The sequence below is a fragment of the Ischnura elegans genome, chromosome 5 (assembly GCF_921293095.1).
Source record: "Ischnura elegans chromosome 5, ioIscEleg1.1, whole genome shotgun sequence".
In the NCBI taxonomy this organism is placed as follows: Eukaryota; Metazoa; Arthropoda; class Insecta; order Odonata; family Coenagrionidae; genus Ischnura; species Ischnura elegans.
This window is the reverse complement of record NC_060250.1, coordinates 10,525,467-10,551,473: the sequence shown is the minus strand read 5'-3', so window position 1 is coordinate 10,551,473 and position 26,007 is coordinate 10,525,467. Positions and strand designations below refer to the sequence as shown.

The 26,007-nt window shown below is 37.5% G+C and overlaps 1 protein-coding gene across 2 annotated transcripts in view; it reads left to right on the top strand.

Annotated features, from left to right (window-relative positions):
• Positions 1 to 26,007, top strand: part of LOC124158492 — a 743,480-nt gene that overhangs the window by 645,176 nt on the left and 72,297 nt on the right. For both annotated transcript variants that reach the window (XM_046533616.1, XM_046533615.1), the window contains exon 4: positions 12,987 to 13,120. In XM_046533616.1, the coding sequence (XP_046389572.1) occupies positions 12,987 to 13,120 (134 nt within the window). The remainder of the gene's footprint in view (positions 1 to 12,986; positions 13,121 to 26,007) is intronic.

The following is a 26,007-nucleotide window of genomic DNA, read 5'->3' as shown; positions in this document are numbered from 1 at the left end:
AACATGATACCAAGTTGGGCGCTTATTGCAGATTGATCGATAATATAAGGTCTCCAAAGGTTTTGAAAAATATTTTTAATGTAATGAGCTCCTCATAAATATTTTTAGTAAAATGAAGCAGCAACAAATCGGGGCATAAATATAAATAAGTAACCTCCATTTTCTTTGTTCTTGGTATTTGAATCCCTTTAATATTTATATTTTCTTTAAATCAAGCGCTTGGGCACTCTCTTCCATTAAAAAAAAATTCTTGGAGTATAGGTCATAAGTACATAATGCAAATAAATTGTTAGGCAACGTTTCATTTTATTTAAAACCTTAATCAGGGCTCACTTTTGCACATATTTATTGATATTCTCATCCATTTTCTGAAAACTATTCATGCTTTCAGAATTTTCGTGAGGGGCTACTGTATACACTAGGTTAGAACATGAATAGGGATTAAAACCCTCATATTAGCCATGCGGTTTACCATTTTTTAGGTTTCTTTGCCTAAACAACCTTTAAAACACTTTTCATTTTTGGGTTGGGGCAGGAATTTCAGAAAATTGGCCCCTATGCGCAGTTGAGATACGAAGTGGCATATTGCGGTGGTCTGAATCGATGCTTGTCGTCTAGGCAGAGAGCGAACCTGCTTAACAACCTTCCATTTAAAATCCTTCCTCAACGCCCTCCCCTTCCCAGCAGTCTCTCTCCCCATTCCACTATCTCCTGCGTTGTAAGCTGTGGCCCAGCCATCTCCCCGAGAAAGCGCACAAGTTTTTCAAGTTGTGCTTTCGGGAAGGGTGGTAAATTGGAGAAGGGGGAGAGACTACCTGCGCCATACGCGCTTCATTTTTTTATTATTCCTCGCAGCGAAAGCAAAATTCAATCACATATTTTTCAAGGAACAACGAATGCATGGCCCTGATTTTCTTTCTCTCTCTCTTCCTCACCTCTGAGTGGAAAATATAAAAAAATCGAGACTCCCCCTTGCGCCCTTACACCGGCATTGATTCTCTAAATTTTATATCAGATGACTTGGGGGCGTAAGCATTTTTTTATTTTTGCGGAACAGGAAGAGAGGATGAGTGAAAAAAATGAAAATCCATGGAGCGTTTAGGGTGCTTGCGTTGTTGTATATTTATTGCGTCCCTAAAGATATAATCAATATTTTCGTAGAGGGAATCCCGTCTGCGACACCATATTTTTTCGACTTCGTGCTGATTATAAAAGAGTGTGTTTTCGTGGATTTTATCATATTTTTGTGTTGGAGCTAGTCGTATGCGCCAAAAAATGAAGCAATTAATATTGGAGATCAAACTATTTTTTATAATACTGTGTCTAAATGCTTCTGCCTGTGAGTTTAATTTGGCATTCTGTGGATTTCACTATTTCAGGGCGGATTAAATTTGGAATGCATGGTCATTGCATACAATATTTCTGGATATTTAAGTAAAATCCTCGCAACCTATTTTATTTGGCTAATTATTGCCAAATTAATCCTATTGTGAAACAGCGTTACATTGTTGGGATGAATTTTAAGAAAACTTTTAATCTATTGGCACACCGTTTGAAATATTTAAAAATTGTTTAATGGAGGTGTTTATTAAAGCTCCTCGTAGTTATTTGAATGATAAATTTTTTATTGGCAAATTAAGTAAGAAATTCCATTTTATTCTCTTGGGGATGCGTTCATTCAGATGATTTCTTGGCATATTATTGATCTATTAGTTTTGGTTAACAAAAAATGCTGTAATCCAGGCTTTTTTGGGAAAAATAGATCCTAAAAGCGAATGACTGCGATGAATCAATACGTATGTGCTCATAAGCGTTAAATATCTCTATAAAAAAATCGATCAATAAAATCAGGCAAAAGGGAGCGGAAGAATAATGTTTTTTCAAATGTCTTGATAGACCACCGAGGCACTTATAAAGATGAATTGGTGGACAGCACACATCAGCGAAGAACTCTTTTGAGTGGCACTTACGACTCTGTTAGGCTTGCTGGTGAATGCTTCGCAAAAAAATTCGTCTTCTTTCTTGCTCTGAAGGGTCGACCTGCCACGGAAAGAGTCGAGGTGGGATAAATATATGGCTTCATCTTCTGACTTTGAGTGAGAAACTCGATGTCAATTGAAGCAACACATCGGTCAAATACGAAATCACTATCTCCTAGTCTTCACTAGGTTCCGTCTTCCCGTTTTTTGTGAAGACAATAAGCTTACTTGTATTAATAGCTTTCGGCCTTTCCAGAACGTTACCCAATAGCACTAGCCTAGGTAACAGAAAATCCTGCCGTTTAATAATAAAAAATATTGTAAAATACCGTTCATTTGATGTTAGGGAAAATGATAAGTTCAAGTATTATGGTATGCCGAAATCAGAACCGACCGAGAAATACAAAGCAATGGACAAGACATGGACAAAATACAGGCACACATCAAGGAAAATCTATGAGGAGGAGAGTAAAAGTTAATGCGTAAAGAATAAAATACATGACCATATTAATTATACAAAAATACATTAATCTCATACAGTTTTCACTCATTCATGCGCCATCTTTGGGTACTCTTCGTGGTTCTGGGTTGTGGGAGTGTTGGGTTGTGGAAGTTATAAAAGCACCCACTGCCTCGGAACTATAATGAGTGCCCGACGATGGCGTATGAATACGTCAAAACTAGTTGTGCGAAAAAACATCAAAGTCGAAATATACTACACATAACACAACTCTCCTCATACCGTTAATCGCAGATTATAGTGTGTATCGTTACAAAAATATCAAAATCAGTGCGCAATGGCAACAAAATTGCAATAATTATGACAAAGATATTTTATAGACGCTTAAATTCCTCATGAAATCAACCCCAAGCCTAGATTTTTAAAATTACTCTCGATGTGTATGTACTTAAATTTTCTTTAAATGGTATTTTACACAAAACACATATCACTCCTCAGTTTATTCACACGGAAAATTTATCATTTTTATCATGTGATCAGATCATGACATTATTTTTTTCTCTTCCTGGATGATTGTTTTAATATATTTTTCCCGGGAATTTTTACGAGAGCAGATATTAATGAAGGATTTCTGGATACATACCAATTGAACTGGAGTTTTAAACAGTGCCCTGAATGGTGAATGGCCTAATTTAGAATGCATCTTAACAGGTACACATTGACTAAGGTTGAAGAAAGGTTGCAGAGGAACGTTAATTTGAATTTAATGGAAAACTATCGTACACTATTGCATCGTCTTGCTATTCTTTTTTCACCTTACTTGGCTTATCAATGCTTAAACTTTCCATTATTTCCTTCACCATGATTGAAAATTCATTTTCAACGTTCCACGTCACAGTATGTCATTTATTTTCCTTTCACTCATCTTTTCTCGAGATTATCATTACCGATTGATTTCATCGTACTGCAGAATTTAATAGCTTTTGGTACTCTGTGCTAACCTTCTGTGTTCATCTCTGTGCTTCAACACTTTTATTATATAATTTTACTTAAATTCTATTTCAAGTTCATGCCTATATTAATAACCGGGTTTCTCAAATACCTACTAGTTTTTCGATATGTTTGTTTTTCAATACGTGTGGCAATGGTACTCCAAAAACGTTTTTCTTCCCTTTTTTCTTCATTTGTTTAATTTTTTTGCCCGTTCTCCCTGATCAATCATGGGACACATATATGATCATCCCTTATTGTACTTTTCCATTATAGCACCTCAACCTCTTTATTAACTTTGCTATGTTATCTCTGGAGTGTTGGACAGGATATAATAAATCTGTACTTCAAAATTTCGCAGATGTTTTAGCAAATCTAGTCAATTTCAACAAGATCATTTTTTTATGTAAAACTTATTAAATAACTGTGAAAAATGTGTCATTGATAATGGTTTAAGATGAAAAATAACAGTTTTTTGTAATGCTTTGTTACTTTTTCATTCAGTTTTTTCTCATTCATTAAGCACTGTTACTTTTTGTTAATTTTTCATTCCAAAATATTTCTGACGGCGCACTGATCAAAATAATTTATTTATTTTTCATAAAAATCATAAAACAGCCCTGATAAATTGAAATAAATTCACTGAAGCGTTGAAATTATTCTGAAGTAAAGAATTAATATTACAGCCTGACCAACACCCCAAATAGAAAATAATGAATTTTACCCACTGTCAGAACGAGAATCATCAGAATTTTGTTCACGCCTTCTACCATATTCTATTCATTACGATGGTTGGTTTTTAAGCATTGACGTCTTTGACTATAATTAATTGTGCTGGTTTTTGCTATTGTACCCATCTCCAGAATTGTGAAAATTTCCATTTTTATATTCTCCTCGTTTAGTACAATTCTTTCATAATAATTTCACGCCGAATTTCGCCTACCCTCTCATTTCCACGGAACCCTATATTGACACGAATTATTTGACTGGAAAAAATGTTTCTAGAATTTCCTTTGAAATGCATTAATGCATCCACAAGCTTAGTTATCCTTGTGTGAAAGGGGATATTCACGGAGTATTGTCATGTTTTCGAGTTGCGAATGTAAATGAATTGTCAAAAATATTGGGGATGGTAAAAATGTCTTCTGTAAACAGTATTTATACAGTATTCTTCTCTGTTAATTCCCTAATAATCAATTCCCATCGTACTCTAAATTGTATTTGTCTTTGATGTAGCAAGATAAATGATTTTCTGTCTAGATAACACAGGAAAGAAGATGAAGTTTTGGCATTTAGCTGGATTTTTTCCCCTCTTATGATTTTTTTCATAACGCTCAGGTATACGACACACTTTGGGTTTTCAGTCTAAGATTTGTATTAAAGTTTGACGTCCCGGTGCGAGGCGCATAAATCATTTTAGGAATCTTGTATTGAAGAAGTTATGAGGAAAACGTCGGAAAAGTCGCAGAGACACTTTCAAGAGAGAAATGTAAAATTGTTTCCAACTCTCTTTCGAAACTTCGCGCTTTTATGGAGCAGGAAGTAGTGCCGTAAATTGGCACGCAAAGATTTGAGACCTCGCAAAATAAAATATGTGTGTTAAAAGGAACTCTATTGTTTTAAATATTACTCTCTGAATATGTATTCCAAGTTTTCTGGTAAGGTAGTGGAATCATAAGGAAAACTGTTAGTAAGTACTTATAAAATAGGTAATAATATAAAAATAACGTAATACAGGCTATATACATATAAGATTTTACACTTTTCCGGCGAACAATGTGTATAAACTTTTCTCGGGATACCGCACGGGTAGATTATGTAATAGCATAATATGTAATACTATGTAGATACGCGGGTAATATTATGTATTACATAATCTAACCCGTGCGGTATCCCGAGAAGAGTTTATACTAAGCTATATATATCTTTCCTGTTTCCCACCGAATGGAATTGCTAGATACTCCCTTTATTTATGATATTATTTTAATCATAAACGGCCTATAACTCTATTACTTAAAGGTCATGGGCTAAGTCAAGAGTTTGAAGTACTACTGGTATCTAAATTCCTACATCTTTTTCACTTTCATGCCTTTTCCGACCTTGCATCAGGGCAAAAGTGAACGGAATGCTTTAAAATATCATTTTCTTATTATTGTGAAGGCAACATCAATGCGTCGACATGGTTATCACCGCTTTGATGATTCCACTAATAATAACAAACACTTTGTTTCGGTGCATATTAAGCATTGTATATTATTCCTTCCTCGATTTTCATTCGTCCAATTGTTCTATTTGTTGGAAATATATTTAATTTTTTATTGTTATAAACAATGCACTCAGAACGGATCCTTCATTTCATGCCACAGGAGGGTGATCGATGTAACAAGTTAATTTTCACTACCACATTTTGACATATATAGCGAGAAGTTTTTATTTTTGACGAGGTGCTTAGTTGGTGGTTTACCCTCAATCACATTATCCTCTCAAATGGGAAGGCTTTAAATTCTCTACTGATTTTCAAACTGAAGTTGCATTGTAAAGTTTGAAAATAAAGATTTCAATTTTGAAAACGCCTCGTTTAAGTGTTAATAAAATGATGTTATATATCCATTCCATTATTATGCGCGGTAAGCTGGGAAATAGTATCGAGCGCCATGCCCAAAATAATTGAAATTCAGGCAGATGTTACTAGACTTGGGGTTAGCCCAATCCTAAACGATACAACTCCACCTTTGAATTGTAGATTAAGATATTGAAGGGTTAAAACACGTATTCAAAATTAGTACAGTGTCATTAAATACTAAATAATTTTAATACGGCCACAAATTCATTTTCAAAACTATTGCTATATGGTAGCAAAATTTCTTTTTGATTGATTTACAAATTTGAACACGTTTGCCGTTTTTTTCATAAGAAAACACACTCGTAAAACATACATTTCATTATAGATATCCGATCCGGGTTTCGATAACTCAGTGCCGTTTTCTCGGCGCACCTTTACAGCTCCTTTTTACCAACTAGATACACCCATAGAACGACAGTGCCGAAAAATGGGTTGGTCAAAATTAAAATAGGTGCAGAGTTTACAATTGCGTTTTATTATGGAAGTCAGGAACTAAAACACAGTGTCGTTTAGACGATTATTTTATGTTTGATAAACAAATTCCTGGCGTAATCTATCACTAACATTACTGATTAAATGATTTTACCGTAAAAACCACATATTTAACGATCACGCATGTAACGAAATCCCGCCTAGAGCGAGGTGACTTCCCGGTCCGTCGGACTTTCTCATGATCGTCTATTTTAATTTCCTCGCATGTAACGCGTACGTATATATATACAATGTTTAGAAAAACGAGATGCACGTAGCACGAAATATAAATAGTTTTAAGCCAATATCAATACACATAGAAACACAAAAAGAAACACTCACACGGGATATTAACTAGGAGCTTTCAAACCACTTGACTTCTTCATCAACTCAAGTAAGAATGGAGAGGAAACGAGTATGTTGGACAAGGGAAAAGAGGGGAAAGGGGAGAGGTGCGTGGGGAGGGGGGGTTAGGAATAGACGTTAGGATGCGACGTTCAAACCCGGAAAACTATTGGCTTGAAAGCGCCAAATGCAAGCCACTTCGAGGGTGTGAAGGTTGAGGGCGGAGTCAGTGGGAGGGAGGGAGGCAATAATGGATACTTTGTAGCATTGATTGAAGATGGAGTCGTGTGACAGACAATGTGTAGGAACTGGTAGAGAGGAGTGGGGGGACGATGGACAACAGGAGGCGCGATGATTGTGCGAGCATTATTTGAATGCTATTTTTGCGTCGATGTTTAATGGTTACGGATATGTTGCTTATATCAAGACGATTTACGGATTTTTAACTAGCAATCCTGTAATGTATAGTGCAAAATTCTTTATTACGGATATAACTAAATCCCGTTTATAACAAAATAGAACGACGGTCCTCTGAAATTCGTCGTAAGCGAGTTTTACTGCATATTTTTTATATTGCACCAATCCCATTCCCTCTCATTTCAAACCCTTTCTCATCACCTCGCTTGATTTATGACCACCCTCACTGCATCACCACGGAAACTCTAAATGCTTTAGCTACTCTGGGGTGAAGTTTCTGCGGCAATAATGGTAGGTTATTAAACGTTGTGCGGTGCACCCAAAAATTAATATTAACTCTCTCGACTGCCGCAATGGTGTTCTGTGGTGGGAGGGGGGCGTGGCGCGATAAGATCGTTTCGTATGGATCCATTAATCCGAGGCGCGTATCCTAGCAGCCGAGATCCCTCACTATCCACCCCAACCCCTTACCATGGCTCCACTAATCCACTTTAAGAGGAAAAGAAAAAAATAAGAGAGAGGTGAGGACGATCGCCAATATGATAGCGGTTTAATTAGAATTTCATGCGGAACAACGCCGTGATTTAATTTCCGAAAAGCTTTTCCGGTTGTAAATGAACCGTTTGCATTTGGTCGATACCCGCACCCTTTTTTTCCCTCAAGTAGCACCAAAGATAGCTTAAAGGATTTCTTATTTTATTCTCCAGCTAGGGCTAAATAATTCCCCGGGGATCCCATCGTGAGGGGAAGAAAAACACGACAAGCCTTTTTCAGCGGGATGGAAGAAGTTTTATTCTGTAATCTCCCCGCGGAGCCCATTGAAATCAAATATTAAAATATACATTTAGCCGCGGTTTTTGGCTGGAAATTAAATTTAACCCATTTCCTCAGTACTCGCGGATTTTGCCACTAAAATCCAAGCAGGCTGATCGAAACGGCGCAAAAATAATTTAGTACTGCATTTGTGCACCAAGGAATAAATGCGCTGAACTCGAAGAAATGTCGTAGCATTCCTCAGATAGGTAATACTCAAGTGATTATGGCGCCAGCCACGTAGCTACAGGCTAAGTGGACATTTTCAATGTAATAACTATGGAAAAATTACAGTATTTTAACATAAAAGGCATAAATTTCAGTCATAATTTCTTATGACTGAAATCCAAAATCTATTTTTGGATACCACTTTTGTTTTTGTTTTTTCTTTTTTGCATGAACTATTTTCGGCGATGAGTCGACGAATAGTTTCTGGGAAAAAATCCTACTGTTTATCTAAATTGATCATTTAATCAACGTCTTTACATCTCAGGAAACCTTAATTCCATTTCTAGACGAAAGTTACGCAGGTTTTCTGTTATTTCTCGAGTAAATATTAAGTATGGCGCAGCAGCTCCAGCTTATGATATTTTTACTGTCAATTCTCTAGCTTTTTAGCTAGTAAGATCTAGCAATTCATGCCTCTCAGGACTGTCTCATCACTTTTAACTCCGAATCATTTTCTCCTAAAAGTTGGGTTTCTTTTCTTTAGAGCAGTTTTTGTCTGATGTTAAACCTCGTGGAACAGCATCGTGTGTAAAAATCCTTTAATTACGACCTTGCTTTTTATCTCCCAGGGTTTCTCTATGTTCATACCTACGAGGATAAATATTTTTCTTCAATAAAGCTCTTATTAAGAATCACAAATCAACCAAAATGTTGGCGAGGCTTCTTTTTACTTTTGGTAAATTAACCTCAGCAAATCATCAAATGGTTTGCGTTTAAGGTCAATAACACTGGAGATATGTTTTTAAATCTGTGGGAACCAATTAAACGCCTTTTGTTAAATAAAAAAGGATCGAATTATCCTCTATAGGCCGTTTTACACGGGGCACGGAATTGTGCAGGTTAGTGCTGCATTTAATTTCTAAAATGGCATGGAATTGCGCGAATGCATGAACGAAATTAGAACAAGAGCTATTTTGCCGTCTCGCATGTGTTCTAGCAATTCACCCCTTTAGACGACGCAATTTTGATTGAGCCTTTGCACGTACGTCAGATTGCGCAATGCCGTGTACCGTGTAAAACGGCCTTAACAATAAGACTCGTAAAAGAAAGGTCTGCAAGTATGCCGGTCCGCTGATCGGCGAAGGCACGAAGCATGGTGGCCTTCCTACAGCGCTCGCGTGTATCGTGGAGCGGCCGCCATGCACTGTGGCGCTGGTCGCGTCTCTTCTCTTTCTCTCCTGACCCAAGCTTAGGCATTTTTTTCCTACTCCACTCTTCCCTAAGTCTCAAGTTCCCTGGCGAAACCCGATATGCACGCAGCTGTGTTTCTAGGTAGCTGAAACCCCAATTAATTCACCGAGAAAAATTATCAGGTTACAACGTATGGATACTATTACATACCTCTCTTGCCTGCAGTGGCGTAACTAGGAATATGCTTTGGGGGGGGGGGGATGAGAGGGGGTGGGGAAGGGTGACCTCCCACCCAATCACACCCCCTTTTCGGAAAATTTTGGAAAAATGGCATGCCTGCAGGGGCGTATCCAGGATTTATTTCTGGGGGGCACAAGGATACCTCGTAATACAAAACGAGCGCAATGATTATGGGGTCATATTAAAAATCTTGCATATTTTTTAAGGGTCTGGGGGGGGGGGGGATTACGTGCCCCCGTGTTCCCCCCCCTTGGTCCACCAATGCATGCCTGCAAATACATTTTACATAATTTTGGTACTTAAAATTTGGGTTTCATAAAAGGTTACGTTAAACTTTACTACAAGTTTAAATAATATTCAAAACTAGACAATAGTTTTGAATATTATTTTTTTTACTCGGAGATTCTGGGGGGGATCTATCCCCCTCATCTCCCCCATAGTTACGCTACTGCTTGTCTGAGTCTTTGACGAAGGTAGCCGCCGAGGGGATGCTCGGAAGGAAGTGGTTCTTAAGGTGGATGACGCGTGCGCACGGTGAAAATATTCTATATTTTTCCTTACACACACAGTAGAATCCTACATAGTTCAACGATTGCTGGTATAGTAAGAGAATTTTATGTTCTTTAAAGCGTAGATATGAAACGAGTGTACAAAAGCGGTGGGCAGAAATGAAATAAGGAGAAGAAAAATCTCTTAGATGTCAATACTGTCACAAAAAACTCGACTGCCTGGCTGAAAAAGAACAATGGTTCCAGTACCAATACGAAATTGGCAACCTTACACAATGAGAGTTTAGATACAGATTCAGATACGTTGGAACACTCGTATTTTCATTTTAAGATTGTTTCAAAATACAGTCTTGTGTCGCGCTTCAAGTCAATTAATTGTTCCACTGATTTATGTGGACCAAAAATTGTTAAACATGATCGTTAAAAAATAGTTTATCATACGTTAGTTAATTCAGGTTTAAATTTCTCTATAAAATTAGTACCTCAATTTTTGCAGTTGTTATACTTGCTTTAAAACAATAACCAACGAGTATTGGATGATCTTTCCATTCTATTCGGGTTTTCACCGCGTCCGTTGTGTTTTGGCGACAACAGTTTCGCTGGCATTGCAGTCAGCGTCTTCAGGTCGAAGGTGAGGTAACTCGGAAATTTTCCCGCCTTATATAGGCGGCGGCGGTGCTCATCCCGCTGCTGCTCTCTCATTGGTCGGTGGTTGTCCATCTCTCATTGTTGGTGGTCGGAGAATCCTTTTCCAAGCGATATGCAGGCTGTAGCCTTGATCCCTGTTGAAATTCGCCGGCGTTTTTGCTATCTCAATAGCTTCTCTGATCAGGCGAGGGAAGTATTAATTTTCTTTTACTATAATCCTGGCGTCTTCAAAGAGTATGTTGTGTACAGGTTCACTCCAAGCATGCTCAATTATGGCTGAGAGTTGGTGCTGTTTGTTTTTTCTTCAATGTCCCTGCAATCGGACTTTCATTGATCTTCAAGTCTCGCCGATGTAATATTTACCGCATGAGCAAGGCACTCGATATATTCCCTCGTCCATTGGGACTTTGTCCTTCACTCCGGATAGTATGTCTGATATCTTTGTCACGAAATTGAAACGTGTTATGACGTTGTGCTTGCTGAGCACTCTGGCATTCTTTTCTGATGTAAATTTGGGAAATTTTATTCCTATAAAAGGCGAAAAATTTTCCGAGCTACCTCACCTTCAACCTGAAGACGCTGACTGCAATATCAGCGAAACTGTTGCCAAAACACAACGGACGCGGTGAACACCCGAAGAGAATGCAGAGATCATCTAATCAACGCCGCGAAAATCTTCGAATCTACCAACTACAAAAATTGATAAAAACTCTGTACTTATGATTACAATTATATGCTATGCAAAAATTAATTAGACATATTTAATAGATAAGAACCAAAAGCCTTTATCTAGCCCCAAATCAGCTAATATCATAATATTTTGCACCTTTACTTTTAATTTGGTAAAAACAGACTTCGATTGCTTGAAACAGAGTTTTTTTTACAATTATTAAATTCTACGTTTTCATTTGGTGCTTTAAATGCTAGATCATAGTATAATTTTATAGCTAATTTTTAGAATGAATTCGTTTTTAAGAGCCAGAATAGCGTTTAAATCAAATTCCAGATACGCAACTCTCTAAAATTTTCCGCGGGGCGGATACCCCTGTTAAGGGGCCCCCATCGTGAGCCCCTGCCGAGGGTCCCATATCACCCCAGACTCCTCAATCATTCGCCCCTCCATGGAGCTACTCTTTCGCTTACATTGAGTGTTTATTAGGGTTTCTCGGTCTGCCGCCCCTTCCCAAGTATTATCTTTGAATTCTTACTTAACGATCCTTTCATCAGTTATTTCCTATTCGTGAACGCTTCCTTTTCTAACTCAGTACTTTTCCAGATTTCTTTATTGCTGGATACGTTTTCTTCCAATGTTTTTTATATTCCCAATATTCACAAAAGGTTTAACTTATCAACCCACTCAAGTTTGTGCCCACCTATTTTCAGCTCTTAGTCTCACATTCCTATTGCCTCATTCACATTACGATTGTTCCAGCGATTGTCGGAACTATTGTGCATTCACACGACAATGGTTAAAACCTGCGCTGCCGTCTAGTGCTGACATCTTAAGTGAACGGGAAATTTGAGATGCAGGGACAAGATGTGTTCAACGTGTTTTAACCGAATAATTTTTCTTCCGTCCATATTCTTCCTTGCTAGGACAAATCCATTCATGAAACCACTGCACGAGGATAAAGTTGGCAATTTTCAGAAAAAAATCGAGGTTGGTCCTTTTTCACTAAATTTGTTCAACTTTGACCTCACATACATTGTTAACGTGAAAACACAGGAAATAAATAATCTTGAAAGTGATGCACAATTTAATTGAGAATATGTATGCGAAGTTTCAACTTCCTAGCTCAAAAAAATCGTTTTTGAGGTTTTGGCAGGTTTTTTTCGATTCTAGCCCACTGTGCGCCGCCGCGATAGGAGCCCGTCGACGCCTCTGGGGTAGGAATAGGATTAGAAGGGATGGGACGGGGTAAAACACCTCAACGCCACAGAAGCGAAGAGGGCTCAACTAAATAGCGAAACCAAGCAAAGCTATTAATTTTCTAACGACTTTGGAGGATCATTCTATGAGGAAGAATGATCCGACGATCAAATCGTTAGATGATCGCTCGGTCAATATAAATGTGAACGAGGCATATCTTTCATTGCTCTTCATTATCCATTTTCTCTGCTTTTCTTTCCAGATCTCCCCGACGACACGCCGATCGTGAGAACGGAGAAGACGCGGTATTCGTCCGGAGAGAGGATTCGAGCCAACTGCACGTCGCCCTCCTCCTTCCCCGCCGCCAATCTCACCTGGTTCCTCAACGGAAAACAGGTGACAATCGCCTTTATTCATTTACGCCGCCTTTCAGTCGATGCATTCAACGACACTCATCAACACATTCAAAAAGTACTCGTATTTGAGTAAATATGTGACATGATCCAAACTCGGGCTCCAATATGGAAATACCGATTGATCTACTTTGGCAGTGGCTAGTTGCGTAGCCAGGGGGGGGGGGGGAGTTCGAAACATAAAATATTTAAACATAAAATATTTTTCCTTCATAAATGAAAATAAAATATTGAAAAATTATAAATTTACATAATATTTCTTTGAAAAATGTAGTTTTTTTCGATTAACTTAAGTCTTAAAATTAGTTTAAAACCCTCTACTTAGTACCCTGTTTTTAACAAATTTCCCCCCCTGGTTTTTTTGACCCCCCCCCTGACGAACGAAACTCCTGGCTACGTCAATGGCACTGGCGATCAATCAGTGAATGCACTTGCTGACATGCTATGGACACAACAGATGATTAATATACTTAAACATTAATTTACTACCGTATTGACAGTGGTGAGTAAATATAATTCAATTTTTAGTGTGAAGTGGAGGGCATATATTTGTATCATTACATGCAGCAGCTTGATTTGAGCGTGCTCCAACGTAATATTTAGTCTCGATATTTGGAGTAAGTAAATCCGTTTGCATCAAAGTCCCTGGAAATCATAATTAGTTAAAAACATAGTTACATTTTTAATGCTGTGATGAAATACAGCTGCGTATTTAAAATTTCGTTATTATTCAAAAGTTTTAGTGGCATAATTTCTCCTTTTTAGCATACCATTGGCTTCTTCAATCAACTGTTTTGATAAAAACTTCGATTCGTCATTTGCAGTCGCATTCAGCCTTTAGCCTAGAGTACCTATGCAATGTTAGCAACTATTTCTTTTGGCTACTACGAGTTAATTGAGAACGATTATTTTTTAAATATTTTTGAGGGGGTAGTCATCGCCAGAGTTCACGAAGTTTAATTTCTCATCATATCCATGTTTTTTTGAGTAGTGTTATTAAGCATGCTTGGTGTAATTATCTCATCTTTCATTTACTACTGATTTTTTCACTCTTCTCAGTGTCCTTCATGCGATTCAAGATAAAACTTCCAGCAAAAGTGGAGAAGCGTCTTCAGTAATTATATAATAAACGTATCTTTAAGGTAAAATGTAGTTAATATTAATCTAGGATTTATTGCAGTGTTGACTGCCCCTTTTTAAGAGAGATAATTTTTTAGAACTATAATTTTTTTAGCCTTCAGAGAAGGCTACTGCTTGTCAGCTATTTACCGCTACGTTAAAATGCAAGCGTGAAGTTTGGCGCAATAATAACTGGTAATCGATGTTTATAAGTCATTCATTTTAAAAATGAAAGAAAATGCTTCATAAATCAAGGAGCACCATTTAACTTTCCTTTGCACATGTCGAAAAGCGAAGCGAAGTTTCTCATGAAGTCATTGAAATCACGCAAGTAGATCCTTTTCATAATTTTCTCATGGAATAGCAGATTTTGTGTCTCACTTGTGAGATAAAATTTCTATTTTCGGAGGATACTTATATATTCGAATCCACTGTATAATTTATGTGATACCTACAGGTATCAAAACAGGATATCTTAAGGCCTTAGGTGTCGATAATGATTTGTTTTGTTCACATTTTTCTCCTCTTATACACCCGATATGCCAAATCATACGATACAAATCCCAGCTATCCACGCAAGGAAGTGGTATTGCGAACTTAGCGATACTGAGTAATTTTCTACTCGCTGCTTTTGTATGCAAATTGGTTTCGTGTGAAGCAACAGCATTCGTTACCAATCGGGTTATCGTTTTCTTCTTATCGTACACCTTTCTCATAAATCCACGTTTTTGTGTTCCCTAGTAACGCGATATTATTTGATAGAACCCAGATCATGGATTGCTATTGCAATAAATTCTCCTTTTATTATACATTGGTGATGTTAATACTCATGATGTGAGTCATAAAAACAAATGAATCGGCTTGTATCTATTGATCCATTTCATACACTCTTCCGCTTAAACTTATGCAGTCGACATCGCTCTTTTTGTTTGTGGATGAATTTGTAAAATTTCCAAAAGTTTTAAGCTAATGCAATATCTTTCAACTAGTATACTTGCTTTGAATTCTAAATGGCTCAATGCATACGCATTTTAATTCATAAAATTTTCGTCAGCGCACTTAATTTTAGCTTTGCGCGATGTGAAATTGACCTCTTTTAATTTGATTAGTTATTATTATTACTATTTGTTATTGAGAAAACGAAATCATTTATTGAATCAACACCAGAACTCAAATTCTTCATCTAGAAAGACACTGGTTAAGTATCTTGATGATAAAGTGCGCTCTCTAATTAAAGTTCCTATTGAAGATAATATAACTTACTTTATGCGTACTGTGCATTATTTTCAGGTTACCGAGCTTGGATAGGAATAGAACACATTAATAAAACGAAAAAAATAAATAAATATGAAAAATTGACATTGAATTCGCCAATACTTAAATGGAGCCGTTTTGCAAAGGTTTGATCTCAATCATTGGGTTTATTTAGCCTTTTGATTCTAACCCTCATTTCTCCGTTAAAATATGAGTTTCTTTACCAAAAATCAAGAAATTTGAAATTAATTTTTAGATTCTTAGTGTGACAAATAGCATTCATACATTTTGCTACGGTAGAAGTTATATTGTAATTGACAGAGAATAAGTAGTGGACTACTCGTAAACAATTCATCGATATGCTCCAGCTTGCTACCCCACATTGATGTAAGTAGATCAAATTCGTGCTACTTCGTTATTCAGGCTGAAATTGTGGCACTAGATTTATATCCTTCAGCCGACTGGTGGTCTGTTTCGGCTGATAAAACTGGGCTTCTTCTCTTCAATGCATTGGAATTTTCCATGAATTGGAACCTTAATGCTAACACTCCGTCATGATTACTGCCACTTAAAAGCAGGATATATGTAGGCAGCAACTTTTTGATTGCTACGTGAGTTTCTTTGTCTGTTGTCGTTGACTGCAATGACTTCACGCCAATAATAGGCGAACGCAATACAAATGAGAGCTTAAAAAACGCATAATATTCGCTTTACATATTTCCCGTGCATCTTCATTGAATAAAATGAAATTGCTCAGCTGTCTATATTCTGTGGTACAAGATGGTCTCCGTTATCAGAAATTCCGATACCTTCAGAAAGTAAAATTGATTTTTAATTGACTTTTGCCTTCATAACTCCCATAAATTGACGATACTCTTGTTTTATATAAACGGTATTTGTCAAATTATTGCCTCTGTTTGCAATTATTTTGTAGTTTTCATTCGAATGCCGTTTCAAATCATTTTTTAATCCAATCATATTTTGAATTTTATCAAAGAGAAGTTTGCTTTATATTCAATTTTGTATTGGATAAAGATATATAAAATTTACCTCTGCGGCATTAAATTAGGTCCTATAAATTTGTAGCAGCGAACGAAATTTTAGCCGAGCCTGTTTCTTACTTATATCATATACAAGAGAGATTGACTACAGCGTAAAAAGCTTTCCACCTGGGAGTAATTAACTTTAGATCTGGCTATTTAATTACCCTTTTTCATTAATAAATGCTGCCATTATTCCCCGAAAATGATATTTTAATGTGACATTTTATTAGTAATTTAACATATCGTTGTTACGCTATGTACTTATCTTGAATTATGTAAACATTTTGCCAAATATGATTTGCCTACCCTTTTTTCCAATAATGCGATGGAAATTTTTCAAAATTACAACGTTTATTTTTATTTGTGGTTACAATGTTATTTTTTATGAGAATTCACCTTTCTCCCCAATTTCATGGTTAAATACATGTTTAATGCACTTAACGTGGTATGATCTATGATGGATTCCCTCCTATTAGTTCATTGTTGGACGTCGATGCTGACTAATCAATGCAATTATACCTTTTTTCGATAACAAGAGCATCTACCGAAATTATTTCTACACCTATCTCATCATCCAGAGGAATTATTTTTCGCAACCGAGTTCAAAAAATAATTCACCTGCATTTCATAGTTTAACCAGACATAGTGAATGTATAACCTTCAGTGAGAACCCAGAACTCGCACATAAAAATCGGAATCATGTATGAAACGTTCGAAGTTACTGTTCTAATAATCGCTCTCATCCCATGTTCAACAGCATTTTCATTCCACTCATCGTAGCTCGGGAACAAAAATTTTATCAACGGCGAAAGCTTAGAGGTAAACATTTGCGAAATATTTATCGCCTTTGTGACGACAGGATGTCTTTTCCCGGTGTAAATAATGAATTCCGAAAAATGATGAATAATCTTCGAAGCTGGGCCCGGATTTGGAAGTAAAAATATCTCCTTTTGTCATCGCGCCGGCGACGCAGCGAATTTCTAGCGGGACCCGAACTTATGATGGGATATCGACGACGAACTTTTCAAGCGCACGCATATTATGAATTTTCGAGGGAGAGGCGAAAGACATTAGGGGTGGTGCGAGTGGAGATTTGGAAAAAAATAAGCCTCCGTAGATACGAGATATGGAGAGAGTAAGAGAGGGTAAGGGATGTTAGAAAAAACGGAGCGATTGCATTTCGTTGCTCTTTTGTCTTTCTCTCCCCCTCATATTTTCGTTTCTACTTTATTTTACTTTTGTCATGTTTTTTATTCGGAATTAATTTTCGATCTCGCCTAGTTGTCGTAGTCGTCGCCACCGTCGGTGGAATCGTGCGCCCGTTCCACTTTCAAATGTTCTGCTTCGAAAGAGATAAACGAAAAGATACGGTCTGGGCATAAATCACGTGGGAGTCGGCGGTGAAAAATGATATATAAACGGCGACAGCGTTCAGGAGATTGATCGCTTCACGGTGTAAACAATGCGAGTCGGAGGGCCGTCTATTCGCTGACGAGAGCACGCAATCACACACGTCCATGGAAAAGCATACACACGGCCAAACATCCATCAATGGGTGGGTGCATGGACGGATCCTTGTGTGACCCCACCCGCCTGCCTCTCCCTACGAATGGCGAAGACCTCCCTCCACCCTTGCCTCCCCGGGAAAGTATGAAAATCACGAGCAAATTAATTCCATATTTAAATAAAAAGTGCATAGATATAAATTCATTTTATCGATTCTCGCTGCTTCCCCGCTCACATAATATTAGTATCTCTGACGCAAGTTTAGGTAAAAAAATATGTTTAAGTATATTTATTCAAATTATAACTACATTATAAATTGATTCCATAATAAACCTCTTTCTCCCCTCACACGATGTAATTACCTCTAACGTGATGTAAGTCTCACCCAGGCACAGCCATGCATATGCTTCGGGGAGTGTTTGGGAGGCATGCTGGTTGCGTTTACAGGTCATTTATTTTCAATCCGCACGCATCAGAAAACCACCATGTTCATTAAATGAGCACTTGATTTCGTTTTGCTGAACTAAAAAGTCATCTTTTTTTGTCGACAGGACTGACTGCACACATTCTGGATTCATTCACCTCCGTTCTTCTATCGTCACGAAGATAATTTAAGTATTAATCCGTTCTCAGTATCATGATCTGAATATCTCTTTATACTTATCACTCAATGTTGCTCTGCTGACTAGGAGGCTGCACAAATTTTTTTTCTTCGACGAGATTCGTTGGCAGACATAATTAAATCAAAAATTAACTTTGCTGTGTTCTGACGAAGTCACTACGTTATGAAACCCGGATCGTGCTTTTTTTAAATATCTTATGTAACATAAAAAAGCTTATTCAAAGCACTACCTACAGGAACAAGCACTTGTTACTGCAGTGATTTGAAATTTGTCCTCGCAGACCAGCGAAAAAATAAGGGGTTTTCACCCCGACAGTGGCTTACTACGCACGACCCTCGCCACATGTGGACTGGTGACGTCAACATCTTGTTTGGTAAAAGCCATCCCGAAGTTGGCTCTGAAAAAATGGCTTGGTGGTGTATCTGGCTAACACACCTGTCCGGCAATCGGGAGATCCGGGTTCGAATCCCGGCTCTCCCGAACATTTTAATATTTCATCGAAGTCAAATATTTCATGGCGAACTTCATTCTTCAACTGATTTATTTAACAAAGCTTTTTTTCATTTTCCTAAATGGATTCACACTGTTAAGTCTGAAGGCATTAGTTATATAATGAAATGCAACTAGACCGAAAAATGGTGTCAGAGGATAGGTACCCTAAGGCTGGTGGTTTCCTTAGCGGATATATCGAAGCCAGTTGCCCCAATGAGGACAATTTCGGGGGAGGGGGGCAGAAGCCCCCGGAGACCCTTCTTGGCTGCGTGCCTCGTCGCATCTCCTTCACTTAGCTCTCACTCACTCCAAACCCTCATCATCCATTCAAAGCGTGCATCCATTCTCCTCGACCACCGCACCGCCTCGTTATTTTTCCTATTCCTAGCCTAACGCAACCTCCTCCATTCTTTTCATAACCAAATCTCTAACAACTTGATTCTTTTCTCGCCTTCTCGGGATATTTAATTAATGCCATTTTTTTCGTTTTTTAATAACGATTTATGAATTTATTTATTTTTACAAAGATCATTTTACATGATGTATACATGATACAACATGTATCAATGTTAATACCCACATATGTAACCTATACAAGCGTATATGAGATATAAAGTCTTGACACAAAGTAGGTATTTACCTATCAAATTACGATACAATGTAAATGTTACAATATAACAAGGTAAAGTGTGCAATTTAAATGCGTATAAATTGACGTTTGTACATATGTTTTAAATGGAAAAGTAAACTCTCAATGACTTTATGCATGAAAGTTGTCATGGAAAACACAATAATAGGTTGTTGTTGATGTTGACAAAAGATAGAGAACACGGGAGTTTCATAATTTTTGATCGTCAAAAGATTTAGAGGAAGAATAAAGAAAGTAAATAAACTGAAAGTAGTGGAAAGAAAATTAATTATATCGCTGGATTACGATGAAATGTCATAAAGATTTACAATATAAGTCCTCCTGAGCCGCTGGTTTGGCAGGAGATGCTTGTGTAGGCAAAAGTTGTTAGGATGAGACAAACGCATTAGTTGGTTAGGCACGATTGATTTTTTCTCATATAATGCAGAAACTTACACTAAATTATATACTCGTTATCAGTCAAACATATGTTATACCTACATACATAACATATGTTCAACCTATTGATAAATAATAACTGCAAGCTGTTAAATAAGCTGTTTCGATAGGCTAGGAGGTGGAACTCACACCGAACCAGCGAATTCACGCAATCAGATTGAAGGAAGATTTTTTTCTTTGCTAGACATTCCTCATTCTATATTTTTGGTTGATAAAGGCATGCAAAGGCGTCATATAGTTTTTGCACCTGGGAACCTTTGATTAATTAGCAAAACACAGAAACACGCCTTCCCCCCAAAAAAACGAGGATGACTAATAAAATGAATGAATAATTGCATAAATTTTGCGATCAATTAACAATCAAGAATGCGCATTTGATTTTATGTAGCAAACAGCCATTCAGTATGTTAATGCGACTGAATTCCCGTGGGTGGTAGTCTAGTGGATAGTGAGATGAACTACTTGTCCGAGGACTTCGGATCCAATCTGATTGAGGTCTCCGGTAAATATGTATTAAATATATTTGAGGAAAAATTGCAAGGTGGAGTACTTGGCCGCTTATCAAAGGGTGCCGATAAATTAGAGTAGAGCCGTTGAAAACCCATTGGAGTGGAGTGGGATGTAGCTCTAGTCATGAAAATTTGCCTCTTATTCAATCTGCAAAATTCACACGGTTATAACTTTTTCTGGCGTGAGATTTCGTGCCTCATTAAACGTTTGATTTAAAGCGCAATGCTATCCTATGTTTGTTAATTAGGTGTGTCATTTATTTGAGCTATGAAAACTAGTGCTTTACAGATTATGTACTAGATAAATAAAAAAGTCATCCCAATTGTTTATTTTTATATCATATTATTTTATGATGTCGTTACAAATTTAGCGAAATACTGTTCACTTTCCCGAAATCAAACCTCAAAAATAAGGACACACCTTTATTTTCCATGATAAGAACACTTTGGAAATGCGTGGAATATATATTTAAAGGCGCTCGTCTGACTTTTAAATGCGGGTTACATTTAATTTTCTCGCTGCTATAAACATATTTTTACTTGGTCATGCAATCGCTGTGTGTGGCTAGGTACCTACCACTGAAATGTATATGGGATATATTTCCTATTTGTCGGCGTACTCCATTCCTACCGTCGGATTTGATTTTCTTATTATCCTATATCTCATTCTGGTTGACATATAATTTCCGCATAAAGCCACAGTGTTTACGTACTCCGCGTTTCCAGAAATGCAGGTCTCAATAAACTCGACCACATTAGTGGTAGCGGCACAACCCCAAAACCGTTGCATAATATGAAGCAAGTATGACATTATGTGCAGTTTCTTGAATGCTATTGATATGCAATTCTGCTCGTGAAACCCACAATCTAACATATAGTAAGGCGATGTCGGACTAGTCTCCTGGTTAGAGAGTTATTTTGCCTCACATCGGCACATCCCCTTCCTGTAGATCAAACAATGCTTTGATGATATAATATTTTATATTCAAATAAACGAACCAATTACGCATGTGAATACAAAATAAATATACCAAGCATTTTCTACTAAGTGTAGTGCAGAAAAAAAATCAATCAATTACTTCAATGCCAGTTTTAAGAGATTGGGCACTAGTCAACCGTTTTAGATAAAAGTATGAGGGGATCCTTTGAGCTACAAGAGACTCAGCATAATGTACTCTCCATTAATATGGAAAATTTAGCGTCGGATTTTTTGTTTTTTATTTACTTGATACTTCTGGCTATTATTTTCCTATTTTTCTCAGTTATACTATTTTATGGGTTAATTGAAATATATTCTTTGAATAATTATTGGATATTTTATTGTAAAGTTGTTTTTAAACGGAATGAGAGTTGCTATGAGTGAGACTTGAGATAGCATCGAGGTACGATTAAAATGTGATTGAGGATTTAGGTAAGTATTCTTTTATTTTAAGATGCCATAAAATTAACTACTAGACACTGGACATTGGTCAACCTTTCTAAACAAAAGAATTGCGAGTCTCCCCGAGCCACAAAATACTCAACAGAAGACACTCGTATTTAATATGAATATGCTTCATCTGAAGAATGCATTAATATGAATTTAGACCCAAACCTCCATGAGTTATCGAACAAATTTTTCATTACTTTTTCCTATTTATTCTCTTCCATATCTTTTGGTAATTGATTGAAATAGTTGGGTTAAGTCTACTACCATTTTGTTTTTGCCACATTATTTTTAAAATTTGGAGAATCGTAGTTGTGGACAAATCTTTTCTCATCACGTGTGCAATATATCTAAATTTATTGTCCTTTTTTGTAAAATAACCTGTCACCTTTCCTGTATTTCTTATCCATGCATGGCTTAAAGTCGATAGTAGCCATCATTATTATGGCTATATCAGTATAATCGATAGTGTTAAATTTCAATGTCAGAGTAGATACTGCACCATATAAGGATAAAATTCATAGTAACATATCGAGTAGTTTCTAATCTAGCATTTTCCGCTTTTATGTACAGCTTTCCACAGCGCTATTTAATATTTCACGGTTCTTTGGTCATGTCCAATGCTTATTTCCTTATGTCCTTTATTCAATGACTATTATCAACATATCCACGTGCCTTTGTGATATGTTTATCATATTTTCCTCTCAGATTCTCTGAATTTTGGTTTAATTATTTTATTCAGCTACTCTTGTTGCCAAGTTAATTTTTTTTAAGTGTCTATCCTCCCTAGCACATCACACTTATGGTCCGATAGAATCTTACGAGAATCTTTGCCCATGTATCATATATTTGCTCGTATACCATACAACTTAGCGGTACAATCTCCTTTAGTTTCGTTTCAATTCTCAGAAGACTGCTTTTCCTCCTTTAATGTACCGGACCTCTGAAGAGATGCCGTGAATCTCTCACGCGCTAGAAACACAACCCTCCACCGTATTATTCTGGCAAACATTCCTCGTGTCCTTTTCAAATCTCTTCATTACATCTATGAATGGTCCCGTGTCATTATCAATTGCTACGTATCACTTCTACAGAACCGTCCATCCCAAACCTTTTGAAACCTTCACCCTCCTCCTCAAAGCTTTCTATTCACACCACGTGTATCATCCAGATGCCATATTTTTGGAATTAAATCATAACAAAAGGCAAAAGTAAGGACCAAGATTTGGCGAGATTGCATAATTCTGAGAATTTATGTGCTTTCCGTGATCAAGCAGTGAAAAAGTTTTCGTAAGACAGGAAATAGATGATGATAATTTAAGTGTAGCTCTGCACAGCGAGTGATTCAGTTAATGAACTCCGAGGTGTGGGAAGAAGAGAGTGTAGGTACATGGAGAAGATCCACTCGCAGCCAGGCTCTGTAAATTGGAAGAATCGTTTGCAGCAAATGGGCGATCTTCGTAGATCATCAATCAATCTTCCAGTCCATTTATTCCACACACTTCCTCTCCCTCAAATTATTTCTCAGTAACTCCCTCTCTTCGATTCATTTATTTTTCAAAAATAAATTTTAATACCTTTCGAACACTTGGTATTCTTCTTTGCCCATGCCCTTCATTCTGTGGCTGTTATCACAGTACACTCGTGGCCTCTCCTGCTTGCCTACCTTCATCTCGTAACAATGGTGTTGACACGGTATTCAACTACTCAAGTTATCATCCCTCTTTTCGTTGAATGTCTATTTTTCTTTTAATAAACTTTCGTTTCGCATGCCAACGAATGGCGTCGGGAAATAAAATTTACTTTCTATATTCAACGCCGAGTATTTTTTGACACCGGCCAGGGTTTTGATGCTTATATCATAATTAAGAGAAGAAATACGTAGGTGTGAAAAGATTAGCTGATAGGAGAACTGAGTGGAGAGCTGCGTCAAACCAATCCTAGGATTGTTGACCAGTGATGATGATCATAATTAAGGTACCGTGAGAAAGATAAAAATTATTTTGGGACGTTGGTAACTTGAAAATATGATTCAGAAGTTTCGAAACCATGGTTGGTGTTCGTGAACATTCAGGGTGGAACGTAATATGTGAACTTTTTTCCCCTTTTTCACCGGCTCCACAAAATGAACCTTACTCAACCCTACGAGTGACACCCAATTTTCGAGAAATGGAAGCGTATTTTTTTTTTAATATCAAGCGATGCGGAAGATTTTCGTGTGCCATTTTGGTTGTGCAGGCTTCGCTTCTGCTCAGTTTGGCACGATGATCTCGAATACAACTCGTCGGACGTTTGTTTATTTACTCGTCTATTCCTCTGTGGGAGTGACTTTTTTTTCTTCCTCCCGGAAAACCTGCGTGCCGGTCGAATGGGAACGGGGACAGTCTGATGTGTGTGTGTGTGAGGGGGGCGGGCATTTTACTGGGCGGGAGGGTTGCTCCGATTTTCGACGTGTCAACATGAAGTGGGAGAATATCTCACTCGCCCTCCCCCCCCCTCCTCTATCCCACCATGGAAATGAAATCTCAGAAGGCAGGAACTCGACTTGGCTTTTTGCGTCGCTTCCATCGCCTATTTTTCATCTCGTGTCCATCGTTTTTCATCGGAGCTATCCGAATCGATTGACGGACTTGGTTTATGCAAAATGAAACAGAGAAATCAGGCCAGAAAAAAAAACCTTAATAAAAATCCACGACCGATATGATCTCCATCATCCTCTCCTTTCAATCTCCTATGCAGAATCGTATTGTGGTGACTAATGTTTTCGGTGCGGAGACCCGATGCCATGGGCCCAGAGAATTACCCAAGCGCTAAATTGACTTTATATTTTCTCACTCCCTTCCAATAACAAAGTGCCCTCTTCCTCTGTCCTGCAGCTCAAAATAAACGCAACTGAGTGGTTGCATCCAGTGACGCCCAGAGATGGACGATGTGTGAAATTTACACTTTTTTCCGGAGATGGATCGAGCGTGCTGGATGATATTGCAAACAAAATATATGTTTAGATAGATGTAGAGATTTAGTGCTATCATATTCGCTGGAACAGGACAGTATTCTTCGTGTTTACGTTTTCGTTACTTGCTACAATACAGAAAAATAACCTTTCTATATAATAAAAAACTTTCCGTGTTCCCTCGAAACTCAAATGCTAACGGAAAAATTAGTGAATACCATCGATTTGGGTAAAAGTTTTTTTAAGCCTGAATTCAGCACCCGAGTTATTTCACAACTTATTTCCTATCCTCTCTTACTAGCTTCAGTTTTCCAAGTGCCTGCGAAACGTTTCTTTTTTTATTTGAACGCATGAGAAGTACATCAACGCTGGGAAAGTATTTCCAATGGCTATGATACTTTATTGTTACTCGTTGGCGAACATGACAAATATCATGATATTTATTGTGAGATAAATAGATATCGCACAATAACGCAACGAATCAGGCAGAGGTGAGTTTTGCTAAAAAAATCAAGAACTGAATTACTGATGTGAAGGTATTTATAGAATAAATGATTTCGAAGCGGTGGAAATCCACCTTCGCGGTTAAAGGTAGATTATTTGAAGGTTAATTTCCACCGGAGCATAAACTTTTATCAACAGGCTACATCCATATCAGAGATTAACTCTTCACTTTCTTATCAAAACCTCAATTCCGTTATACTGCTGGAAATTAGCCTTCATATAGTACACCCTTGGGATTAGGAAGTTTAACAGCCGAGGGGTTAGAGCTTTTAGGACTATGTGATAAAATCCCGGTTGAAGCCTTCGAACACCCGAAAACATTATGTGAGAGGCAGCCCAGAGAATGGTTCTGGC